We start from the raw sequence: 26,245 nt of genomic DNA, 5'->3' as shown, positions 1-26,245 counted from the left end.
TGGCTGCTGAAGGTTAGTGCTCGGCAGCCCCATAAAAATGAATGAAACGGTGGCCAAGCGTGCGCACTTCCCATCCATTCAAATTGGGCTTCCTGGAATGACCAGGTAAGTCCGTTCTCATTATCAATGGGGGTCCTAGTGATCAGAACCACACTGATCAGATATTTGTCACCTATCCTGTGGATAGGTGATAATAAATATGGGAAAACCCCTTTGGTTTAGACTACCACTTTTCCCTTTGCCCCACGATTTTAGTTGTTGTGATCTTTGTGAAGAAAAAAAAAGTAAGAGCTGGATAGAATATTCTATCCATGACTCTATGCAAAGTGACCAACTTGGCCCAGCGTGTTGCTTGACCGGTTTGCTTATAGAGGCTCTGTCACCAGATTATAAGTGCCCTATCTCCTACATGTGATCAGCGCTGTAATGTAGATAAGTGGTTTTTATTTTGAAAAACGATCAATTTTGAGCAAGTTATGAGCGATTTTAGATTTATGCTAATTCGTTTCTTAATAGACAACTGGGTGTGTTTTTTACCTTTTGACCAAGTGGTCGTTGTAAAGAGAAGTGTATGACGCTGACCAATCAGCGTCATACACTTCTTTCCATTCATGTCCATTTGTACTCAGCACAGCGTGATCTCGCAAGATCACGATGTGCTGTCACATACACCCACATTAACTTTACTGAAGTGTCTTGAGAGTGAATAGACATCACCTCCAGCCAGGACGCGATGTCTATTCACACTCCTGAGTAAGTCCCACACAAACTTTACCGAAGTGTCGGGAGTGTTAATAGACATTGCGTCCTGGCTGGAGGCAATGTCTATTCACTCTCAAGACACTTCAGTAAAGTTAGGCCTGTCACGCATCCCCCATAGTTGAGTCTATGGAGTGATGCGTGAAAACATAGGACATGTCCGATTTTCCCACGGACCCTTCACACGGTCCGTTGAAACAACGGCTGTGTGAACGGCAACATTGAATTACATAGGTCCGTGGGACGGCTGCTGTTTCAACGGCTGTCCCACGGACGTTTAACACATTCGTGTGAATCAGGCCTTAATGTGGGTGTATGTGACAGCACAGCGTGATCTCGCGAGATCACGCTGTGCAGTGAATACAAATGGACATGAATGGAGAGAAGTGTATGACGCTGATTGGTCAGCGTCATACACTTCTCTTTACAACACCCAGTTGGTAAAAAGGTAAAAAACGCCCAGTTGTCTATTAAGAAACTAATTAGCATAAATCTAAAATTGCTCATAACTTTCTGAAAATTGATCGTTTTTCAAAATAAAAACCACTGCTGTTATCTACATTACAGCGCCGATCAGATTATGTAGGAGAGAGGGCACTTATAATCTGGTGACAGAGCCTCTTTAACAGGTTTTTGTCAACTAGACCACCTGGTCTACTGGCATCACTGTTAAACTTTGGGAAGTAGACGTGGCTGCGATCGTCCCTAAAATTTAGCAGCACTCTCTGCTGGCTCTATATCTGCAAACAATTGGCTTTGGAGATTTGCATTTTGTGAAAAGCACAGTAATCTGATGTAGGGGGAAAAACTAACTGTGCCAATATATTCTAGGATCTTGACTAAGCTGTTGTAGGGATGTGTTTGTCAACAAGCTTATTGACTGTAGCAACCAGCAGAAATTTTTATTTTTGGACTAGAATACAGCCTAAGGCCTGATTTACACGAGTGTGTGCGTTTTGCGCGCGCAAAAAACGCAGCGTTTTGTGTGCGCAAAAGGCACTTGACAGCTCCGTGTGTCATCCGTGTATGATGCGCGGCTGCGTTTTTTTCGCGCAGCCGCCATCATAGAGATGAGGCTAGTCGACGCCCGTCACTGTCCAAGGTGCTGAAAGAGCTAACTGATCGGCAGTAACTCTTTCAGCACCCTCGACAGTGAGTTCCGATCACAATATACACCAACCTGTGAATCAAAAAAAAACGTTCATACTTACCATGAACTTCCTGCTTCCTCCAGTCCGGTCTCCCGGCCGTTGCCTTGGTGACGCGTCCCTCTCTTGTCATCCGGCCCCACCTCCCAGGATGACGCGGCAGTCCATGAGACCGCTGCAGCCTGTGATTGGCTGCAGCCTGTGCTTGGCCTGTGATTGGCTGCAGCTGTCACTTGGACTGAATTGTCATCCCGGGAGGTCGGACTGGAGAAAGAAGCCGGGAGTTATCGGTAAGTCAGAACCTCTTGTTTTTTTACACGTATATGTATATTGTGATCGGAAGTCACTGTCCATGGTGCTGAACCAGTTTAACTCTTTCAGCACCGTGGACAGTGACTGTCTCCTGACGCCGCGTACCCGAACATTTTTTGCCGAGTTCGGCCGAACCCGGTGAAGTTCGGTGCGCTCATCTCTAATTTGACACTCCGTTTGGATGTTTGTAAACAGAAAAGCACGTGGTGCTTTTCTGTTTACATTCATCCTTTTGACAGCTCTTGCGTGATTTTCGCGCATGCAACGCAGTAGCGTCCGTGTGGCATGCGTTGTTTTCACGCACCCATTGACTTCAATGGGTGCGTGATGCGCGAAAAACGCACGATTTTAGAACATGTCGTGAGTTTTACGCAACGCACTCACGCTGCGAAAAATTCACGCATCGTCTAAACTGCCCCATAGAGTAATATAGGTGCGTACGACACGCGTGAAAAGCACGCGCGTCGCACGCGCGTATATTACGCTCGTGTAAATGAGGCCTTAGGCTGTACTCGCATATGTGTTCGGAGCGACATTCAGATTTGATGGCAAGAATAGCACAGCATGCAGAGCTATTGCTATCAAAACTGTGGAAAACATGGGGTCCGTCGGGTGCCATTGGGAACAATCATACACGACTTCCGTTATTTCCTCGCACATTCATTTTTAGGAATTATCATCACTTTATTGGGGCATAATGATTCAGGACCTCCATCTAGTTGTCAGAACCAAGAGCTCCCATTCTGTCAAATAGTTTTTCCTCATGTACACACACGACTGCTGATTCTGGAAGTCACCTGAAATTATAGTTATTAAAGGGATTTTCCCACGAGGGACGTTTATGACCTATCCACAGGATAGGTCATAAATCTCAGATCAATGCGGGTCCCATCTCTGGGACCCGTACCTATCTCTAGAATGAGGCCCCATAAACCCCGTTCTAGCTTTGCCTGCTATCGCTGACTCCCGGACACTTCCTGACTTTATGGTCGGGAGTTACGAAAACAGCGTAGCTCACTGAGCTATGCTGTTTCTGTGACTCCCATAGTATTGAATAGCCGTTATGGAAGCAGCGTAGCGAGCTACGCTGTTTCCGTAACTACCATTCAGTTCTATGGGGCTTACGAAAACAGCGTAGCTCACCGTGCTACGCCGTTTTCACTTTCGTGGTCGGAAATCAGCCCACACACACACAGAGGTAGAACTGGGTTTAGGGGGCCCCGTTCTAGAGATAGGTGCGGGTCCCCCAGAGGTTAGACCTGGATCTATCTGACGTTTATGACCTATCCTGTGGATATGTCCTAAATGTCCCTCGTGGGAAAACCCCTTTAATGTTGCCACAAAGTCCTATTCTCAGACACTTCCTTACACAAGCATATATTAAAGAATAACCTTCAGTACCACCTCATATCTCATACCGGATGGAAATGTTCACGGAAAATCTGCTGTGTATTACAGCTACTAAGTGTTCGATGAATGGTGTTTAGCTAACCGCTTTCTAATATGCATGGCTGCCTTTTGACTGTAAGCTCGTGTCCAAGTTAAAAAATGTTTTATTTGTGTTACATTGTAATTGTATCTGTATGTTGTTTCCACTCCTGTTCTGTACTACAATATGTGGCACCAAGTAGGATAATGCGATATAAATATATAAAATATTACTAAGGCAGTTTTCCAGCGTTGGAAGGTTATGGCATAAAATACCGATTATGGCTATTAAGGTTTGTTCGCACACAGCGTAAACACTGCGCTTTTTCCGCAACAGATTTCATTGCAAAAAATCTGCATCGTCGTACAGTAGCAGCAGAGTGCATGAGATTTAGACAAATCTCATCCACACGCTGCGTAAAAAATCAGCCGAAAAAAGTTTATAAATTGACCTGCGGTGCGGTTTTTTTTTTTTAATCCGCAGCATGTCCATTTATGCTGCAGAATTGCTGCTCTTCTGTTGTGGGAGTTTCCCGTTAAATACAATGGGGAGGTAAAGTCCACAACGAATAGCAAATGTTTAGAGTTTTGTGGCGAAAGCTTCGTTTCCGCTGCAAAAATCACAACTCGGGTGGGGGGAGGGTAGTGTGGAAAGCTTTTTTTTTTTTTAAAGTGAAGAAAACGGTTTGTGCTTCCCGCTCAGCGTTGTCATAGTGACACTTTCCAGCACATCCCTCATGACATCACTACAGGAGGTTGCCCTATTGACCTCTGTAGGGACAGGAAGACAGAGAGGTTAAAAGGCCCCTCCCACCACCCACTTGCCAGTGTTCTTCCTGTCCCCACAGGGTCAGGAGCAGAGAGACGTCGCTCCTGTATTACTGCAGGAAAGAAACTCGGGCAGGGGGCAAGATCGGGGGGGTCCGTGCACTCCCCCTTCTCTTCCCCCTAAAAGCCCAGGCTAACACCCCTCGAACGAGGGGTCCCTTAGCTCCCACCCTGAGACACCTACCGGAGGAATCCTAGGCAGGGTTCGGGTAGTGTGTGGGGGCTGGGGATTCCCAAGCAGGCTTCGACCTGACCGCGGACCAGGCGGGACCGGCAGCTCCATAGACGTGGACGCACCGGCAGGGATCCTCGCTGCGCCACATAGCAGGCCTCAGTCGCCGGCTATGGCGGCTGCACTCCAAGGGAATAGCCGACCGGAAATGACGTCGGGCTACTTCCGGTCCGCGGCCATCTTGGAAGGCGGGAAATTCAAAACGCCCGCATTTAAAGGGACACGCACAGGTATGTAGCTAGAGCTGATAACTCTAACTTGGATTATTTTTGTGGATTGCATATTGCATTGCCTGTTACCTGTCGCGGTATGGAACTTCCTCGTCCTGATGGAACTCCAGATATGTCCCAGGGTCACGTGAGTCTCACCCTTGGGGTAAGGGTTATGACTCCTTATGTATGACACCATACTTTACCTACCTTCTGTTTTCTCTAGGATAAAGATTCCTCTCAGAGACAAACTGATAAAAAGAAGGTTAAAAAATGTGCGACTTGTGCAAAAAAATTGCCAGACTCACATAGGAAACAATTGTGTCAGGATTGTATTGCAAAAATACTAAAGGAGGAACAACCAACGTTCATGTCTGAACTTAGGGCTATGATTCGTGAAGAAGTGGGTCAGTCAGTAGCCTCCCTCGCCCCTCCTCAAGAAACTCCCTCCCATTCCTGGGCAAAAAGACCACGGATGGAAGTGGATCAAAAATATTGTCCTCCCTCTCAGGGGTCTGACTCGGAGCATGAGTGTTATTACCTATCGGAGGGTGAGTTAGAAGAAGGAGAGGAACTCTTGCCTTCAACTTCTTCCACTCAAGAGAAAAAAAAATAAAAAAATTTTCTTCTCTTCCGAGATGTCTGATACCTTAATTCAAGCAATACGGGAAACCATGGATATTCCCGAAGAAGACCAACCACATACCATCCAGGATGAGATGTTTGGAGGTCTAACGGAAAAGAAAACAAAGGTTTTTCCGGTAAACGAAAATCTCAAAAGAATGGTGCAGCAGATAGGAAAAAGGGGTTTCCTGAAGAGAAACCAAAAAAACCCCCTCAGTTTGGGAGGTTTCGCCAACAGAGGGATCCTACCTTACAGAACTACAGCGGGAAAGGGAAGTCCGGTCGCTGGAGTTACCCCAAAGGAAAAAGGGGTCGAGGATATCTCCTTAACCCAAATAATTCATTCCAGCCCTCAAAGCAATGGCAAGAGCATAGGAGGAAGACTCCTACAATTTTATCCCAAATGGTCGAGAATAACCCAGAACCCCTGGGTTCTAAAGATCATAGAAGAAGGGTACAAAATAGAATTTTCCTCCATTCCTCAAAAGGCAGAGAAATTTCTAATAACCCAGTACCAAGCAAAAGACCTTCATCAGATCCTTATCCAGGACTTCCAGGAACTACTCAAATTGAGAGCCATTTCTCCAGTTCCCCACAACGAAATATGCAAAGGCCACTATTCAAAAATCTTCTTAGTCAAAAAACCAAACGGTTCCTACAGGACAATAATCAACCTGAAGGTCCTAAACAAATGGGTGAAATATCGAAAATTCAAGATGGAGTCGATCAGATCGACTATTCCTCTAATAAGGGAAGAGGCATCAATGTGTACGATCGATTTAAAGGATGCGTATTATCGCGTTCCTACCCACCCCGCGTACCAGAGATTCCTCAGATTCGCAATTCAGGACGGTCCTTCCATTCTCCACTTCCAGTTTGTCTGCCTCCCCTCCGGCATTTCCTCCGCCCCCAGAATTTTTACAAAAATTATGGCAGAGATCATGGCATTCATAAGAAGTCAGGGTATAGTAATTATACCGTATAATAGGAGGTTTTTGCAAATACCCTCACTTTTTATATTATATAAGTGAGTGTTGGAACCAAAATGGTGTATACCACCAATGTTATGTAAATATGTATTGAGGAAAGGAAAAGTGGGACAAGAGTATTGGTTCCTTTAAAGAAATGTGAAAAATACGAAAACTTTATTTAAAGATTTTTAAATTTTTAAAAAGTTATCCAATGTGGGTCTATTATATTGTGGTGTAGATGACCCCTATCAAACACCTTTGGGCAAAATTAGCCTAAGTATTTATTATCTATCATTTGTTACTGTAATACACTATTATAATCAGACTTGCTTTTAGTATATTCCTCTATAACCAGCTTAAATATTGCTCTATTGTGAGCCAAGTCTATTATGTCAGAGTTAAGTAACCATAGGGCAGTAGTTTTTGTTCCCAGTGTGCTGTATTCACATATTCTCCTTGTATCAAAACTATGCTGTATTTATATACATTGAGTGTATCAATTGTGTGCTGTATTTACATGCATTGATTGTATCAATGCTGGCTGTGAGTAGATGTCTTGACGTCCTCACCTTGTGACAGATGACGGGTAAAAGCACAATAGATATATTACTGGGAAATTTGAATTCACCGTTGGTTATACTTAATGTGGTGTGCCAGTTAATCAGTCTGGCAATCCAGATCGCGATGATATATGTCAATCACCAGCGCTATAATTTTTGCCAGTGGTGAGGTGCACTATATGAAGTGCGCTTATGGTTGGATGCTTATAGTGGGTTAGACATCAATTAAGTGTCATGTGCATCGCTAACCATCGCTAACCCTGCTTCTAGGACAGACAGTATTACAACAATTATAGTATGATGCCCTGCGTTGCTACGCCTAGAGTTTGAGGATACTATGTCAGCGTCTAGAACGTTAGCACCGCTAAATTCGGAAGACGTAGGGCAGGATTGTGTAAAGTATTTGAGCTGAGCAATCTCTATGTGCTGTTACGATGATACAGTGGACGCTAGCAGTATTTCCATCTGTCAGCGTTCGGCGAGATTGCGGGCTGAGCTGTCTCTATATGCCGCTGTGAGAACTGTGCGGACGCTGTCAGTGGGTTAACTCGGCAGCGTTCGCCAAAATTTCATCGATCTCCCAGCTAGGACGGGCAGGAAAAGGTAGCTAGGCTCAAAGTTAGATTGACTACTGGATTGTATTCCAGATTATTGATAGATGCTAGACCTCATACATTGGTATCGTACTTTCGTATGGTTTAGACACCCTGACTCGCCGGTTTTGGCGCCCTTAAATACGGTGGGTGCCGATTGACCGCTATAAGGGCCAATAATGTTTTTAATTTCGACAGTGTGTAAATGACGGGTGGATTAATTCCAAATGCCTGTCAGAAGTGCTCAATGTTGTGTATTTTCAGAAGACCATTTATTATCAAAAATTATATATATATATAATATCTTTTAGCCAGTAATGACTATTATGCCTGTTTTATTAATGTTTTTACCCATTATTATTTTTATGTTTTTGTTTTTGTATAGAATACATATACTCTTAGAGTTTCTATTTCATGAATCTACGAAAATAGCCTCCTGTATATATTTTTCAAATGCATAAAATACATAAACGAATGCACATATATTCTTTGTTTCTTCTTTGGTAAGAAATAGGGCAAAAGAGTATTAATAAATTATCCTATGAAAATTTATGAAAGATTTTTTGAAAATTCTTTTGAAAATTTCATTTGATAGGATTTCAAAAAGATCAAATAATTTTTGGTCTAGTTCTTAGACTCAAATTTCTTTAATTATACAAGGTGCATCAGATTCCTTTCATGATGTAAAATATCAAGATATCTATAAAAAACAGCCAAAGTTGAAATTTTCATTTAGACCATGTGGATTGACAGAATTCATTTGAAAAATCCACTGACTTTCTCTTTTCAAAAGGGCTTCATCAAGATTGCCCCCTCTGATGCCCAATTTAAGTTGGCAAATTGCCCAACCTTTGAGGTTTGTCCAATCCAAATTGTGACATTCTTTATAGTGTTTGGCAATTGGGGTCGGGGTGAAGGGCTTGTTCTGTGTCTGACTATCCTGCTTGTTTTTTTCATAGTTTAGGATGGAGCCGATATGTTCTCTAATTCTAAATCTCAGTTCTCTTTTAGTTTTGCCCACATATCTGAGACCACAAGGGCACTCCAAACAATAGATCACGCCTACTGATGTACATTTGATATGTTCCCTAATATTATAGCTTTTACCCGAACCATCCAAAAAGGACTTGGTACTCTTGAGAATTCTGCATGCTTTGCATAGCTTGCATGGGTAAAATCCTGGTGTGGCAGTTTTTTGTTTGTTTGTGCGGGAGAAGTGGCTTGAGACAAGCAAATTGGAGATGCTTTTACCTTTACGGTAACCTGAGGGAATTTTATCTCCTAAAATTTTACTTAAAGAGGCTCTGTCACCAGATTTTGCAACCCCTATCTGCTATTGCAGCAGATAGGCGCTGCAATGTAGATTACAGTAAAGTTTTTATTTTTAAAAAACGAGCATTTTTGGTCAAGTTATGACCATTTTTGTAGTTATGCAAATGAGGCTTGCAAAAGTCCAAGTGGGCGTGTATTAGGTGCGTACATCGGGGCGTTTTTAATACTTTTACTAGCTGGGCGCTCTGATGAGAAGTATCATCCACTTCTCTTCAGAACGCCCAGCTTCTGGCAGTGCAGACAAAGCCGTGTTCTTGAGAGATCACGCTGTGACGTCACTCACAGGTCCTGCATCGTGTCAGACGAGCGAGGACACCGGCACCAGAGGCTACAGTTGATTCTGCAGCAGCATCGGCGTTTGCAGGTAAGTAGATGTAGCTACTTACCTGCAAACGCTGATGCTGCTGCAGAATCATCTGTAGCCTCTGGTGCCGATGTGTTGAACAATTTCGTCTTAGACGCAGGAATTCTCCTCTGGGAATTCCCCTAATGGTACCATGAGAGTGTGCACTCTCAGCATCCAGTAGGCTGTTAGTAGCGGTTTCTTTCCTATATAGATCTGTATTGAGTTCTCCATTTTCATCCTTGTATATTTTGATATCCAAGAATGAAATTGAGCTGTAACTAAAATCTAGTGTCAGTCTAAGATTGAGATTGTCATTTAGTTGGCGTATGAATTCCTGAAGGTTGGAGTCAGTATCACTCCAAACTATCAAAATATCGTTTATAAATCGCCGCCATAGACTGATATGGTTGGTAAATTCATTCATCCTATCATCAAAAACAATTTTTTCTTCCCACCAACCCAAATAGATGTTCGCAAAGGTTGGAGCAACTGCCGCTCCCATTGCAGTTCCACGTACCTGCAAGTAGAAGCGACCGTCAAACAGAAAGTAATTTCGTCTACACCACAATATAATAGACCCACATTGGATAACTTTTTAAAAAATTTAAAATCTTTAAATAAAGTTTTTCTTATTTTTCACATTTCTTTAAAGGAACCTATACTCTTGTCCCACTTTTCCTTTCCTCAATACATATTTACATAACATTGGTGGTATACACCATTTTGGTTCCAACACTCAATTATATAATATAAAAAGTGAGGGTATTTGCAAAAACCTCCTATTATTGACAAATCATCTTGTCCTGCTTGGACAAATTCAGTTGAATACTCTTACATCGAGTGTGTTGCTATTTATGGCTCAATTTAAAATCACAGACCAAATTAACTCAAGACTTTTAAAGCAGAGAGAAGAACTCTCCAATGTCTTTTCCTTAAACACAATTTCTGATACACAGCGACCAGATAAAAATCTGGATGCTGAGGAACTTAAAAAAATTCAAGGACTTACAAATTAGACAAATACAATCCACGTGGACCAAGTCAACCCTATCGCAATATTTGGAGCAAGGATTAATTTCAAGAGGCTTGCATGTTTCCCTTTTTCCCTCATATGAACTGTCAAAATCTGGATTGAGAGAAAAGTGGGAAACAGCCCTGACTGAATGCTCCAGAACTTTGATGGGGTTATTAATCGAAGATGAGTCCTATATCTTGGAGAAAGTAGAGAAAGAGATAGAAACACTTACTCCGGAACTACAGACTTCACGTGGCTTTGAAGAAGCTTTTAACAAAGCACTAGACCAGATTGATATTGTAGAGACAAAGGTTAAAAATAGAAAAAGGAGAAAATATTTAAGAGATCAATCAGACTACCTTAAGGGGGAAGTTTACCAATGGGGCAAAAAGAAATCTAACCGGCTGAATAGTAACAAAAATAAGACCAACAGTCTCGACAATATAGAGACACGCAATTTTACGGACACTGACACTGAGGCAACAGAAGCCTCAGAGTCAGAGTCCGAATATCCAGCACAAAGTAGTAGGAATAGACCAAAGGGTTTACCCAAAAGACAATTAGAAATAGGCAGAGAGACAAACCCTAACTCGGAAGTCCCTTTTTTACGGGACAGAGGGACATGGGGATTCAGGGGATCCCAGAGAGGGAAAAGAAAAAAATCTAACACAACGCAGAATGTAACTTTTAAATAAAACAAATGTACCTCTGGATTCACTACAAGTGATTAATCTGTCTAAACACTCTCTGACTGGGGCTCAGGCTAAGGTTCTAAAAAGAGGTTTGAATTTTTGTCTTACAACTAAACTGAACAAATTCTCTATAATTAAGGACCTGCACCTCTTTGGACGCAAACTAACTTATAAAAAGATCTTTGCCAGAGATGAACATATTAATTCATCAGTAAATCAAACTATGGTCATCCCCTCAATATTAGAACAAGAGATGGAGACCATCAAGAATCTGGAGGAACTACTATCTGAAAACCTCAATCTAGATGCGACTAATAATCCAACCTTTGGAACTAAAACACATCTCAAGCCTAAATCCACTGTCATGCCACCAATGGACACTTGTCCAGCAATTAAGGTATTTTTGGACCTTGTGAGTAGAGACATATTATCACTACCTATCCACACAACATATGACAACATCTCGCCGGAAGAGCAGAGAGCACTGAGAGAACTTAAACTGTGGGACGATGTGGTCTATAAGCGGTCTGATAAAGGTGGTAATGTTGTCGTTTGGCCTAAGGACAAATATATACATGAGGCCAAACGACAACTACTGGACAAAGACTGCTACAAACCACTATGGGGTGATCCAACATCACAATTTGTACAAGAATACAGAAATATGATTGAAGATGGTCATACTTTGGGAGCTATATCCCTTAATAAAAAGAAATATTTATCGGTGAAAGATCCCAGGATAGCTACCCTATATTTGCTTCCAAAGATACATAAAGACAGGAACAACCCCCCAGGAAGACCTATTGTCTCTGGTGTGGGAAATTTAACTGAAAAATTTAGTATTTGGTTGGATAGTGAACTTAGAGAAATTGTGTATCAGTTGCCTTCCTACACCAGAGACACAATGCAGGTTTTGAAGGAAATAGAAGGGATAAACTTAAACCCAGATGAAATCTTAGTGACCTGTGATGTGGAAAGCCTTTACACGAGTATAGACCACTCCAGGGGATGTAGAGCGGTAGAATTTTTCCTTTCAAAAGATTCTAATTATAACCCTATACGGAAGAACTTTGTCCTTCGTGCCCTGAAATTTATTCTAACACGAAATTACTTTCTGTTTGACGGTCGCTTCTACTTGCAGGTACGTGGAACTGCAATGGGAGCGGCAGTTGCTCCAACCTTTGCGAACATCTATTTGGGTTGGTGGGAAGAAAAAATTGTTTTTGATGATAGGATGAATGAATTTACCAACCATATCAGTCTATGGCGGCGATTTATAGACGATATTTTGATAGTTTGGAGTGATACTGACTCCAACCTTCAGGAATTCATACGCCAACTAAATGACAATCTCAATCTTAGACTGACACTAGATTTTAGTTACAGCTCAATTTAATTCTTGGATATCAAAATATACAAGGATGAAAATGGAGAACTTAATACAGATCTATATAGGAAAGAAACCGCTACTAACAGCCTACTGGATGCTGAGAGTGCACATTCTCATGGTACCATTAGGGGAATTCCCAGAGGAGAATTCCTGCGTCTAAGACGAAATTGTTCAACTTTTGAAATTTTCAAACAGAGAGCTGCAGAATTAAAATCAAGATTGCAGATGAGAAACTACTCGAATAGGAGTATAAAAGAAGGCTACAATATAGCGCTAAGAACGAACAGAACTGATCTCCTAACCCCAAAAAAGAAACGGTCTTTCCTCTTCAACCAAGATTCATCACGGATTATCATGAGGACTGGAACATAATGTTGGACATTTTAAACAAACACTGGCATGTTCTAAAAACAGACACTGATTTAAGTAAAATTTTAGGAGATAAAATTCCCTCAGGTTACCGTAAAGGTAAAAGCATCTCCAATTTGCTTGTCTCAAGCCACTTCTCCCGCACAAACAACAAACAAAAAACTGCCACACCAGGATTTTACCCATGCAAGCTATGCAAAGCATGCAGAATTCTCAAGAGTACCAAGTCCTTTTTGGATGGTTCGGGTAAAAGCTATAATATTAGGGAACATATCAAATGTACATCAGTAGGCGTGATCTATTGTTTGGAGTGCCCTTGTGGTCTCAGATATGTGGGCAAAACTAAAAGAGAACTGAGATTTAGAATTAGAGAACATATCGGCTCCATCCTAAACTATGAAAAAAACAAGCAGGATAGTCAGACACAGAACAAGCCCTTCACCCCGACCCCAATTGCCAAACACTATAAAGAATGTCACAATTTGGATTGGACAAACCTCAAAGGTTGGGCAATTTGCCAACTTAAATTGGGCATCAGAGGGGGCAATCTTGATGAAGCCCTTTTGAAAAGAGAAAGTCAGTGGATTTTTCAAATGAATTCTGTCAATCCACATGGTCTAAATGAAAATTTCAACTTTGGCTGTTTTTTATAGATATCTTGATATTTTACATCATGAAAGGAATCTGATGCACCTTGTATAATTAAAGAAATTTGAGTCTAAGAACTAGACCAAAAATTATTTGATCTTTTTGAAATCCTATCAAATGAAATTTTCAAAAAATCTTTCATAAATTTTCATAGGATAATTTATTAATACTCTTTTGCCCTATTTCTTACCAAAGAAGAAACAAAGAATATATGTGCATTCGTTTATGTATTTTATGCATTTGAAAAATATATACAGGAGGCTATTTTCGTAGATTCATGAAATAGAAACTCTAAGAGTATATGTATTCTATACAAAAACAAAAACATAAAAATAATAATGGGTAAAAACATTAATAAAACAGGCATAATAGTCATTACTGGCTAAAAGATATTATATATATATATATAATTTTTGATAATAAATGGTCTTCTGAAAATACACAACATTGAGCACTTCTGACAGGCATTTGGAATTAATCCACCCGTCATTTACACACTGTCGAAATTAAAAACATTATTGGCCCTTATAGCGGTCAATCGGCACCCACCGTATTTAAGGGCGCCAAAACCGGCGAGTCAGGGTGTCTAAACCATACGAAAGTACGATACCAATGTATGAGGTCTAGCATCTATCAATAATCTGGAATACAATCCAGTAGTCAATCTAACTTTGAGCCTAGCTACCTTTTCCTGCCCGTCCTAGCTGGGAGATCGATGAAATTTTGGCGAACGCTGCCGAGTTAACCCACTGACAGCGTCCGCACAGTTCTCACAGCGGCATATAGAGACAGCTCAGCCCGCAATCTCGCCGAACGCTGACAGATGGAAATACTGCTAGCGTCCACTGTATCATCGTAACAGCACATAGAGATTGCTCAGCTCAAATACTTTACACAATCCTGCCCTACGTCTTCCGAATTTAGCGGTGCTAACGTTCTAGACGCTGACATAGTATCCTCAAACTCTAGGCGTAGCAACGCAGGGCATCATACTATAATTGTTGTAATACTGTCTGTCCTAGAAGCAGGGTTAGCGATGGTTAGCGATGCACATGACACTTAATTGATGTCTAACCCACTATAAGCATCCAACCATAAGCGCACTTCATATAGTGCACCTCACCACTGGCAAAAATTATAGCGCTGGTGATTGACATATATCATCGCGATCTGGATTGCCAGACTGATTAACTGGCACACCACATTAAGTATAACCAACGGTGAATTCAAATTTCCCAGTAATATATCTATTGTGCTTTTACCCGTCATCTGTCACAAGGTGAGGACGTCAAGACATCTACTCACAGCCAGCATTGATACAATCAATGCATGTAAATACAGCACACAATTGATACACTCAATGTATATAAATACAGCATAGTTTTGATACAAGGAGAATATGTGAATACAGCACACTGGGAACAAAAACTACTGCCCTATGGTTACTTAACTCTGACATAATAGACTTGGCTCACAATAGAGCAATATTTAAGCTGGTTATAGAGGAATATACTAAAAGCAAGTCTGATTATAATAGTGTATTACAGTAACAAATGATAGATAATAAATACTTAGGCTAATTTTGCCCAAAGGTGTTTGATAGGGGTCATCTACACCACAATATAATAGACCCACATTGGATAACTTTTTAAAAATTTAAAAATCTTTAAATAAAGTTTTCGTATTTTTCACATTTCTTTAAAGGAACCAATACTCTTGTCCCACTTTTCCTTTCCTCAATACAAGTTAATTATACCGTATCTAGATGACTTCTTGTTGACGGCAGATACTCCGTCTATCTTAGACAGTCATCGGTCACAGGTTCTTTCCCTACTACAGGAATATCAACTTTCAGAAGTCGAGTCTTCCTCCCCAAAAACAGAAGGTCTTAGCAGTACTGCTAGACTCCTCCCTTCAACATTCCTTCCTCCCAAGAGAGAAACAAATACTCCTACTGGCAGAAGTAAGGAAATTTTGAGGGAAAGACGCCTGTTCCATAAGGGAATGTATGCGGATGTTGGGAATGATGACGTCTTGCATCCAATCTATTCCATGGAGTCAATTTCACTCCAGACCCTTACAGAATCTGATCTTGTCCCAGTGGGATCGAAAACAGAGCTTCCTGAATTCAAATTTCCGAGACTGTGAAATCATCCCTCCTGTGGTGGCTCTGCACAAACAACATAGACAAGGGAGTCCCTGGAGAATGGTCCCTAAACGGGGAAGTCTTTCTGTCCTTAACCCGAAGGTGGGGTTATCCACAAATAGACCTGTTTGCCACAAGGAAAAACTCGCAAGTAGAGACATTCTTCTCCTTAAATCTCAGAGACAACCCATTGGGAGTAGATGCATTGACCCAACCCTGGGGCATGGATCTGGCCTATGCCTTTCAATCGTAAAATACCTAGCGTTGGAAGACCCTATCATGCTCCCAGTCAGCGAGAATCTTCTCTCCCAGGGTCCCTTATTCTTTCAGGGAATAGAAACTCTGAAATTATAAGCCTGGATCCTGAAAGGCAGATCTTGAGGAACCACGGTCTGTCAGATGAGGTAATTTCAACTCTTATCAAGTCCTAAAGAAGTTACCTCAAAAATCTATCAAAAAATTTGGAAGAAATTCTGTTCCTGGTATGGAGACCCAGGACCAGACCCCTTTTCTCCCAACATTGCGAAAATCCTAGATTTTTTTACAATCGGGATTCAAAAAAGGGCTTAGTCCTAGTACCTTAAAAGTACAGATTTCAGCCTTAGGAAATATTTTTAATACTCCCCTGGCTGAACATCGGTGGATCAGAAGATTCACTCAAGCGGTCTCTAAACTGAAACCTTCCCTAAAGAAATCAGTTCCTACTTGGGATTTGAATGTGGTGTTAACGACTCTTTTTGTGAGCCTCCCTTTGAGCCGCTCGACACAATTAGTATTCACTTTTTAACTCTAAAAGCTGCATTCTTAGTCGCTATTCTTCAGCAAGAAGGATTGGAGAAATCCAATCTCTGTCAATCATAGAACCGTACCTAAAAGTACAAGAGGATAAGATCATCCTAAAGCTGGATCCCTCCTTTATTCCATAGGTATCTACTGCTTTCCAAAGAGAACAAGAAATAATTCTACCTTCCTTTCATCCAGATCCAAAAAACCAACAAGAAGAAAAATTCCATTGCCTGGATGTCAGGCGAACAATTCTTCAGTATCTGGATAGAACCTCCTCCTGGAGACGAGATAAAAATCTATTTGTCCTGTTTGGGGGAAAGAAAGCCTCAAAAGGCTCTCTAGCGAGATGGGTAAAAACTACCATACAAGAAGCCTACAAGTCCCAAGGACTATGTGCCCCACAAGGCATCAGAGCCCATTCAACGAGGGCTTGTCCACCAAAAAAGCTGCACCACAATTTTGGTTTGGTTTAGTGTGTGGAATTCCCTGCATGTTCCAGGATGGAGATGCTGTGTACTCACACAGCATATCCGCACTATGTGAACGTGGCCTTACAGGGACCCTCATCACCACTAAGGCCATTGCATTAGTTCCACAGTGCAGTCTTCAGAGTATTTTGCATTCACAGTGTACCTGCTGCTGTCTAGGCACGACCGCTCAGTGAATGGTGTTGTGTTGCTCCCAAATACCTTGGCTCTTTCAGTTTAGAGATCTGTGGAACCCAAAGTTGTTTTGGAGAAGAATTTTGGTCAGAGTTTTACTTCTGTATTGATATAGATTGTAAATGAATGCCAACATCCAATGTAAAGCTGTAGTAAACCATGATTTGATGCAATGTTACTTAGTTATTTTTTTCTTATTTTAATAGCTGTCTGATAATATTATTAACCGTATGAGAGAACCAACTTCGCCTTCTCCCAGACTGCAACCACCACCTGCACAGCCAAGGCTTCCTACTGAACAGCCCATCCCTAGTAGTTTTGCAGGTATGTACACCGCTAGTATTTAACTTGTTGTTGGTAAAATAATTGTCTTTTGTAAGAGCTCATCAACCTAGGGGGGTATCAGTGTATCCCCCTGTATCCTTGGTGGTCATCTTACCATATTATGTTGTACTCCAACTGAGGATTACCGTTATTTTCCAGTGTCCTATGCTTGCAGCTGAGAGGAGGATTCATGTGCACATTCACTCTCCATTGTAGTCTACAGGAGATAGATATTAGCCGTTCTCTATAACGGATGGTGACCATCCAAATGTGGCCTCCACTTCGCTACAATTGCAAACGTGTGACTCCTGTGTTTGAAATCAGTGGGACTCACAGCGGTTGGTCTTAAAAAATAAAAATAAAAAAAAATAAAACAATTCTTCTGAACAAACAATGTTTATTGCAGTAAGCAGACTGTTCTGATTTTTGCAGTATACTGCTCTATGCGCTGAATTGGAGTAGAATTTGTGTGCCTATCGCTCCTCCAGTAGTTCTCTGCATGAAGAATGCTGTTAAAGGATTGCCACAAATGGTATACAGCAAAGTGTTATCACTGGAGCAGTGGCCTGAACTTTTTTTTTTCTAAGACCAGCTGGAAAATAAGAGTGGTGACATGTTGCTATGGACAACTGCTCTAGTTTTCCATTGAATTGTACAACATCTGTTTAACCCCTTCCCTCTTTAGCCACTTTTGACCTTCCTGACCGAGCCTCATTTTTCAAATCTGACATGTGTCACTATGTGGTAATAACTCCGGAATGCTTTCACCTATCCAAGCGATTCTGAGATTGTTTTCTCGTGACACATTGGACTTTATGTTACTGGCAAAATTTGCTCGATATGTTCAGTATTTAATTGTGAAAAACACCAAAATTTAGCGAAAAATTGCAAAAATTAGCATTTTTCTCAATTTAAATGTATCTGCTTGTAAGACAGGCAGTTATACCACCCAAAATTGTTTCTAATTAACATCACCCATATGTCTACTTTAGATTGGCATCGTTTTTTGAACATCCTTTTATTTTTCTATGACCTCACAAGGCTTAGAACTTTAGCAGCAATTTCTCACATTTCAAGAAAATTTCAAAAGGCCATTTTTACAGGGGCCAGTTCAGTTGTGAAGTGGCTTTGAGGGCCTTATATATTAGAAACTCCCAAAAAGTCACCCCATTTTAAAATCTTCACCCCTCAAAGTATTCAAAACAGCATTTAGAAAATGTCTTAACCCTTTACACATGTCACAGGAATTAAAGCAAAGTAGAGGTGAAATTTACAAATTTCATATTTTTTTGCAGAAATAAATTTTTAGTACAATTTTTTTTATAACACAGAAGGTTTTACCAGAGAAACGCAACTCAATATTTGTTGCCCAGTTTCTGCAGTTTTAGGAAATATCCCACATGTGGCCGTAGCGTGCTACTGGACTGAAGCATCGGCCTCAGAAGCAAAGGAGCACCTAGTGGATTTTGGGGCCTTATTTTTGTTAGAATAAATTTTAGGCTCCATGTCAGGTTTGAAGGGCTCTTGCGGTGCCAAAACAGTCAAAATCCCCCAAAAGTGACCCCATCTGGGAAACTACACACCTCAAGGAAATTATCTAGGGGTACAGTGAGCATTTTGACCGCACAGCTTTTTTACAGAAATTATTAGAAGTAGGCCGTGAAAATTAAAATCAACATTTCTTCAAAGAAAATGTAGGTTTAGCGATTTTTTTTCTCATTTTCACAAAGACTAAAGGAGAAAAAGCACCGTAAAATTTGTAAAGCAATTTCTCCCGAGTAAAACAATACCCCACATGTGGTAATAACCGGTTGTTTGGAGACACGGCGAGGCTGAGAAGGGAAAGAGCGCTATTTGGCTTTTGGAGCTCAAGTTTAGCAGGAATGGTTTGTGGAGGCCATGTCACATTTACAAAGCCCCTGAGGGGACAAAACAGTGGAAACCCCCCACAAGTGACCCCATTTCGGAAACTACGCCCATTGAGGAAATTATCTAGGGGTATAGTGAGCGTTTTGACCCAACAGGTTTTTTGCATAAATTATTGGAAAATAGGCCCTGAAAATAAAAATCAACATTTTTTCAAAGAAAATGTAGGTTTAGCTTATTTTTACTCATTTCCACAAGGACTGAAGGAGAAAAAGCACCACAAAATTTGTAAAGCAATTTCTCCCGAGTAAAACAATGCCCCACATGTGGTAATAAACGGCTGTTTGGAGACACGGCTTGGCTTAGAAGGGAAAGAGCGCTATTTGGGTTTTGGAGATCACATTGAGCAGGAATGGTTTGCGGAGGTCATGTCACATTTGCAAAGCCCCTGAGGGGAAAAAACAATGAAAACGCCCAAAAAGTGACACCATTTAGGAAACTACACCTCTTGAGGAATTCATCTAGGGGCGTAGTGAGCATTTTTACCCCACAGATGTTTCATAGAATTTATTAGAATTGGGCAGTGAAAATAAAAACAATCCTTTTTCTTCAATAAGACGTAGCTTTAGCGCAAATTTTTTCATTTTCGCAACAAATAAAGGAAAAAAAGAACCCAACATTTGTAAAGCAATTTCTACCGAGTACGGCAATACCCCATATGTGGTCATAAACTGCTGTTTGGGCACACGGCAGGGCTCAGAAGGGAAGGACCGCCATTTGGAGTGCAGATGTTTCTGGATTGGTTTCTGGGCGCCTGTGGGCCCAAAACAGTGGAAACCCCCCAGAAGTGACCCCATTTTGGAAACTACACCCCTCAATGCTTTTACCTACGGGTGTAGTGAGCATGTTAACCCTGCAGGTGTTTTGTAGAAATTAGTGTGAACTCGATGTTGCAGAGTGAAAATGGGATTTTTTCCACAGATATGTGGACAATATGTGGTGCCCGGCTTGTGCCACCATAACGAGACAGCTCTCTAATTATTATGCTGGGTTTCCTGGTTTTAGAAACACCGTACATGTGGCCCTAATCTCTTGCCTGGACAGTCGACCAGGCTCAGGAGTGAAAGGGTACCATGTAAAATTGAGGCCTAATTTGGCGATTTACAAAGTATTGGTTCACAACTGCAGAGGCTCAGATGTGAAATAATAAAAAGAAACCCCTGATAAGTGACCCCCACTATGGAAACTGCACCCCTCAAGGCATTTATTAAGGGGTGTAGTGAGCATTTTCACCCCACAGGTCTTTTCCATAAATGAATGCGCTGTGGATGGTGCAAATTAAAAATTTATATTTTTCCCTAGATATGCCATTCAGTGGCAAATATGTCGTGCCCAGCTTATGCCACTGGAGACACACACCCCAAAAATTGCTAAAAGGGTTCTCCTGGGTATGACGGTGCCATATATGTGGAAGGAAACTGCTGTTTGGGCACGCTGTAGGGTTCAGATGGGAGGAAATGCCATTTGCCTTTTGGAGCGTGGATTTTGCTTGGTAGTAGTTTTGTTTGGAGTCTTACTGGTGTTTCCGTTTATAATGTAGGGCATATGTAAGCCGGGCGGAGTATATAAGGGGCATAGTCAGGTGGTATAATAACGGGGTAAAAAAAAACAATAAAATAATCCATAGATGTGTGTTACGCTGTGACACAATCATTTCTGCACAGGCTGGTGTCGCACTGATATATGGCGTCCTTTATTATCCCCCTTTTGATCCACACTCCACGCCTTTGTAGTTTGGGGAATTTTGCTAGGAAGTGTTGTCCTGGTATAATACGGGCACCGTCGCTTCCAGCGGATATGTTTGGGCCCTCCCCTTCCTGGTTCCCTAATTTTAGGTCCTTGAAAAATCGCCTCTTCAAACAGAAGAAATGTTCCCCTCGGGCACAACTGCATATTTTTTTATTTCCTGACTTATTGGAGCCATAACTAATTTTATTTTTCATAGACGTAGCGGTATGAGGGCTGGTTTGTTGCGGGACGAGCTGTAGTTATTATTGGTACCATTTTGGGGTACATGTAACTTTTTGATCACCTTTTATCCTATTTTTTGGGATGCCAGGTAAACAAAAAAACGCAATTCTGGCACAGCTTTTTTCGTTTTTTTTTTATACAGCGTTCACCATGCGTTATAAATTACATGTTAACTTTATTCTGCGGGTCAGTACGATCCCGGCGATACCTAATTTATAGCACTTTTTTATGTTTTCCAACTTTTTGCACAATAAAATTACTTTTGTAAAAAGAATGTATTTTTTCTGTCGCCAAGTTGTGAGAACGATAACTTTTTATTTTTTTTGTCGACGGAGGTGTATGAGGGCTTGTTTTTTGCGGGACGAGCTATAGTTTTTATAGGTACCATTTTTGGATACGTGCGACTTTTTGATCACTTTTTATTCTAATATTTGTAGGGCAAAGTGACCAAAAAACAGAAACTCTGGTAACGTTTTTTACGTTTTTTTTTACGCTGTTCACCGCGTGCAATAAATAATATAATATTTTGATACCTCCGGTCGTTACGGTCACGGCGATACCAAATACATATGGTTTATTATTATTTTTCAATAATAAAGGACTTGATAAGAGTAAAAGGGGGATTGTGTTTTATTTGATTACTTGAAAGTTTTACTGTTTTCAAACTTTTATTTTGTGCACTTTTTTTTACACTTTTTTTATACTTTTTTTACACTTTTTCTCAAGTCCCACTAGGGGACTTGAAGGTCCAACGGTCAGATTTTTTTTTTTCTAATACATTGCACTACCTATGTAGTGCAATGTATTAGATCTGTCAGTCATTCACTGACAGCAAGCCGATTAGGCTTCGCCTCCCGGCGGGGCCTAAATCGGCTTCCGTAATGGCAGAGCAGGAGACCATTGTGTCTCCTGTTGCCATAACAGCAGTCGCCAGTCCCGATTGCCTGTCAGGGCTGGCGATCTGCTAGTAACCGCTACGATGCAGCAATCACTTTCGATTGCTGCATCGAAGGGGTTAATGGCAGGGATCGGAGCTAGCTCCGCTTCCTGCCGTTACAGGTGGATGTCAGCTGTACAGTACAGCTGACTTCCACCGCTGATGACGCCGGATCAGCTCCTGACCCGGCGCCATCTTGCCGACAGCTACGGAAGCCGATCAGGCTCCGCCGCCGGGCGGATCTTGACCGGCTTCGGTGCTAGGCAGACCGGGAGGCCAGTATTAGGCCTCCGGTTGCCATTGCAGCCACCGGAACCCCGGCAATTTCATTACTGGGGTTCCGATGAGCTGCAAACACCTTAAGTGCAGCGATCGCGTTTGAGCGCTGCACTTAAGGGGTTAATGGCGGGGATCGAAGCTAATTTCGGTCCCCGCCGTTACAGCCGGATGTCAGCTGTAAGATACAGCTGAGATCCGGTGATGATGGGACCGGCTCAGCTTCTGAGCCGGTCCCAAACATTTGGCGTACATGTACGGCAAGATGCGGGAAGTCAGTACTTTCCATGACGTACATGTACGTCAAATGTCGGGAAGGAGTTAATACAACCTACAATTCGGGCATATATAAACTCAAGTTTATGCTTTGGGACTGACCCAAATCAGAATAACCTACAAAAGCCACACAGCTCAAAGTGTTAATTGGGGCAGATTTACTACTGGGTCTAGAAAGTGTTGAAAAATGAGGCATATTTTAGTGCAAATTGACACAGTTTGGCGCAATTTGATGTTTGCACATTATTAGACCATTTTTAAAAGTGTTCCGTAAAAGGGGCGATGCTTAGCAGAAAAGTGCGTGACTTTTTTTTTTTTTTGTTAGTGTTCACCAAAAATGCACAAAATAAGGCCTCATGCACACTACCTTGGCCCTGTGCACAGCTGTAATTTTCGAGTCGGCCGGGGGCGGAGTATCACCCGCAAGCCGCCTGCAAATTGCGGGCAGTGCACATGCCCTTGGCCATTATTTGCTATAAGCCTGGACCGCAGAACACGGCCGTAATGAGACTTGCCCGTTCTTACTGCAGTCCGGGCTCCTGGGCACGGACTGTGGAAACCACGGTCGTGTGCATGGCCCCATAGGAATGAATGGGACCGCAATTCTCCTGTGGATTTTCGGGGAAATTGCGGCCGCAAAAGCACGTTCCCGTGCATGGGGCCGAAGTCAAATAAAAAGTGGTATAAGGAATAGAATAGTGTCTAATAGGTCATGCGAAATGCGCCGAAATGATATTGCAGCATGCAACAATGTGATCAATTTGGCGCTGTCATGAGCAAATACACAGTAAACAGTGCGGTCCCTGTTCTTCCCAAACCTCTGTCCCTACCTACTTGTACGACCCGACCTAAATGATGGCGCAACTGGGCGGCGTTCCCTATACTGGTACAAGTGAAACTGACAAACAAATGAGACAGAGACCGTATGAAATAACAAAATAATAAAAGTCTGGGCGCAAAAGGCGGAGTCAGGCAGGCGGGGTCAAACCGGGAGAGTGCAAAAAAAAGTCAGAAGGCAAAGAAAAGTCAGGAGTCCAGCTGAGGTCCGGTCACAAGAAGTCAAAAAGCAAGTCGCTCAGGGGAGTCTGAAACAAGGGCAAGCACCAGGCAAGGAAACTCTAATTACAGACACAGGCCAACTATCCGAGGCTGAACTAAATAAGGAGAGGGCGGGAGCTCAGGAACATCAGCCAGGCTTTGATTTGCCTGTTGCTCCTGAGCTCCTATTGGCTGCAGACTGCCTCAGTCTGCCAAGCTGGGCGACACCCGAGCGAGTAACTCTCGATGTCCTGGAGACCGAGGGAGCCGCAGGCAGAGAGTATGTGACAGGCGCATTTTGTGACTGCCTGGTCTAAGTTTACAATGTCTAACTATTCGATAACATTAGTAAATGTGGGCCATTATCTTTATTGGAGCATAAATGACGAAGCCATAGAAAAAATACTGGAATTAAATCAGGATAAAATATCACTGACCCTGAAAGCAGTCACTTACTGGAGTCAATGATTCAATGCTATACAAACAGACCTATAAAGTGTAATCCCTATCCTTATACAGCTGGTGCAAAATACAGTTTATGCATGGCTTAGAAGCTGCTAGTGCCAGTTAGTTCACAAACGTCTGAAAAATGGCAGCATAGTAAAAAGTACAAATACAGACCAGTGGTGGTGGCGTGCCCAATGTGCATTTCGCCATTGCTTCTTCTGGGGGCAACTATCGTTTTAACCTCCGTTTATTGTCTATCCTGGTTAAATTTTATTATGGGTTTTACAGTGTCTGCATAAATCTGTGAAAATTGCATGGATGTCAGATTTCAGAGGCTGCTGAAGAGCTTACTTTGTATGGTAAATGCCATTGATTTGAGCAATAGAGAAGCCTATCTCTTGCACAAGTGAGAAGATTCTCGGGATTTGGAGGACCTGTGAGCTCTTGAGAAGAATTGTTTGCCAAACTACTTATTGTTACACAGAAGTGTTTCCTTAATATTTGGTATTTGCAGCTGCTGCGTTCTTTACAAACTCGCACATCAGGCACACAATTTAATGCCTTCCACTGCTTTTTGTTCCCCATATGTTCTTCTGTGTAACCACACAGAAGGCAAGCACTCAGAATATCCAAGAGGCATCTGTACTTTCCATGCTGAATGTGTAATTAGTTTGATCTCCTTCTGTAAAGCGTTATTTACAGCGTTTATGAAAATGTGACCTTTTGCAGTTTTGGCAAAGTTTATAGCTTATTGACATGCTTTTTCATGGTTTCTTACTCCTCTTTTCCCTCTATATTATAAATTTGATTAGTTTTCTTGGTTTTAGTCTATGTACAATATTGTCCCTTTTTTTTTTTTTTTTTAAGGACACCTGTTGCATTATTTTTTTATTATAACTATTATTAGCATTACAACATATTCATGTGGGACTAATCAAATCAATGGTGTTTCTTACTATTTTGGTGTCCTATATAAGCCTATATTGTAGCAGATACAACATCATACACGATGTGTTAGAAAAGTATACGTTTTTATTTGTTCAATAATTAAAAAATACATACAAAAACGGATCATTAACAAATTAGGGCCTGTTCACATTAGCGTTGGCTTTCCATTCCTGGGTTCCATCGGAGGTTTCCGTCGGGTGAACCTCGCAACGGAAAGTCAAACTGAAACCAGAGCTTCTGTTTCCGTCACCAATGGTGACGGAAACATTGCTAATGGTTTCCGTTGGTCACCATTCCGTCAGGTTTTCGTTTTTCCGACAGACTCCATAGCACAGTCGACGCAAGCCAACGCTGATGTGAACAGGCCCTTATCTAGAAACAAGGATGGGTCCCACAGTTGTAGACCAGACCCACACCAGTCAAACCGGTTACAATAACCTAGCAAAGAGATATATACATATGTGGTGACCGAGAATTGACAAAAATTAAATACAAGAAGCATTGGTACAAAATACAAAACCTGTATCGGATAAAGTAACCACCAAAAATATATTGGTTGTACTTCTAAAGGTGAGGAGCTGACATATGTATGCATGACTGCTTACCCATAAGTGAGGAAGTGAACCCCCCAAATGAAGGCTTGAGTCGCCGAAACGCGTAACGGGGGGGCACCAGCCAGTACATACTACGTCTCCTCCCTTATGGGTAAGCAGTCATGCATACATATGTCAGCTCCTCATCTTTAGGAGTACAACCCATATATTTTTGGTAGTTACTTTATCTGCTACTGTAACCACGAATTCCTTCCATCTGGTCGACTCTCTTCTCTTCAGAGCTGTCTGCACATGCGGCCGTCCTGTTCCACAGTGACCACCAGGGTGCGCTCGCGAGCTCAGTCCAGCCTTGGTGTCCGAGCGCACACAGGTGTGAGATTGAGCTGATTGCTCCCAAAGCACCCTGGACTATAAGAAGGGCTCTGCCTCTTCCTGGCTTGCCTGAACCTGGTAGGTCGTTATCCTAGTATGTCTATGCAAATGGTCTCCTAAGTGTTT

The 26,245-nt window shown here is 41.9% G+C and overlaps 1 protein-coding gene across 3 annotated transcripts in view; it reads left to right on the top strand.

Annotated features, from left to right (window-relative positions):
- The window catches only part of CHCHD3 (coiled-coil-helix-coiled-coil-helix domain containing 3), a 209,727-nt gene that overhangs the window by 1,062 nt on the left and 182,420 nt on the right, over window positions 1-26,245 (top strand). For all 3 annotated transcript variants that reach the window (XM_075855097.1, XM_075855096.1, XM_075855095.1), the window contains exon 2: window positions 17,257-17,374. In XM_075855097.1, the coding sequence (XP_075711212.1) occupies window positions 17,257-17,374 (118 nt within the window). The remainder of the gene's footprint in view (window positions 1-17,256; window positions 17,375-26,245) is intronic.

The sequence above is a fragment of the Rhinoderma darwinii genome, chromosome 3, assembly GCF_050947455.1.
Source record: "Rhinoderma darwinii isolate aRhiDar2 chromosome 3, aRhiDar2.hap1, whole genome shotgun sequence".
NCBI classification, from domain to species: Eukaryota; Metazoa; Chordata; class Amphibia; order Anura; family Rhinodermatidae; genus Rhinoderma; species Rhinoderma darwinii.
This window is presented reverse-complemented; position numbering and strand designations above follow the sequence as displayed.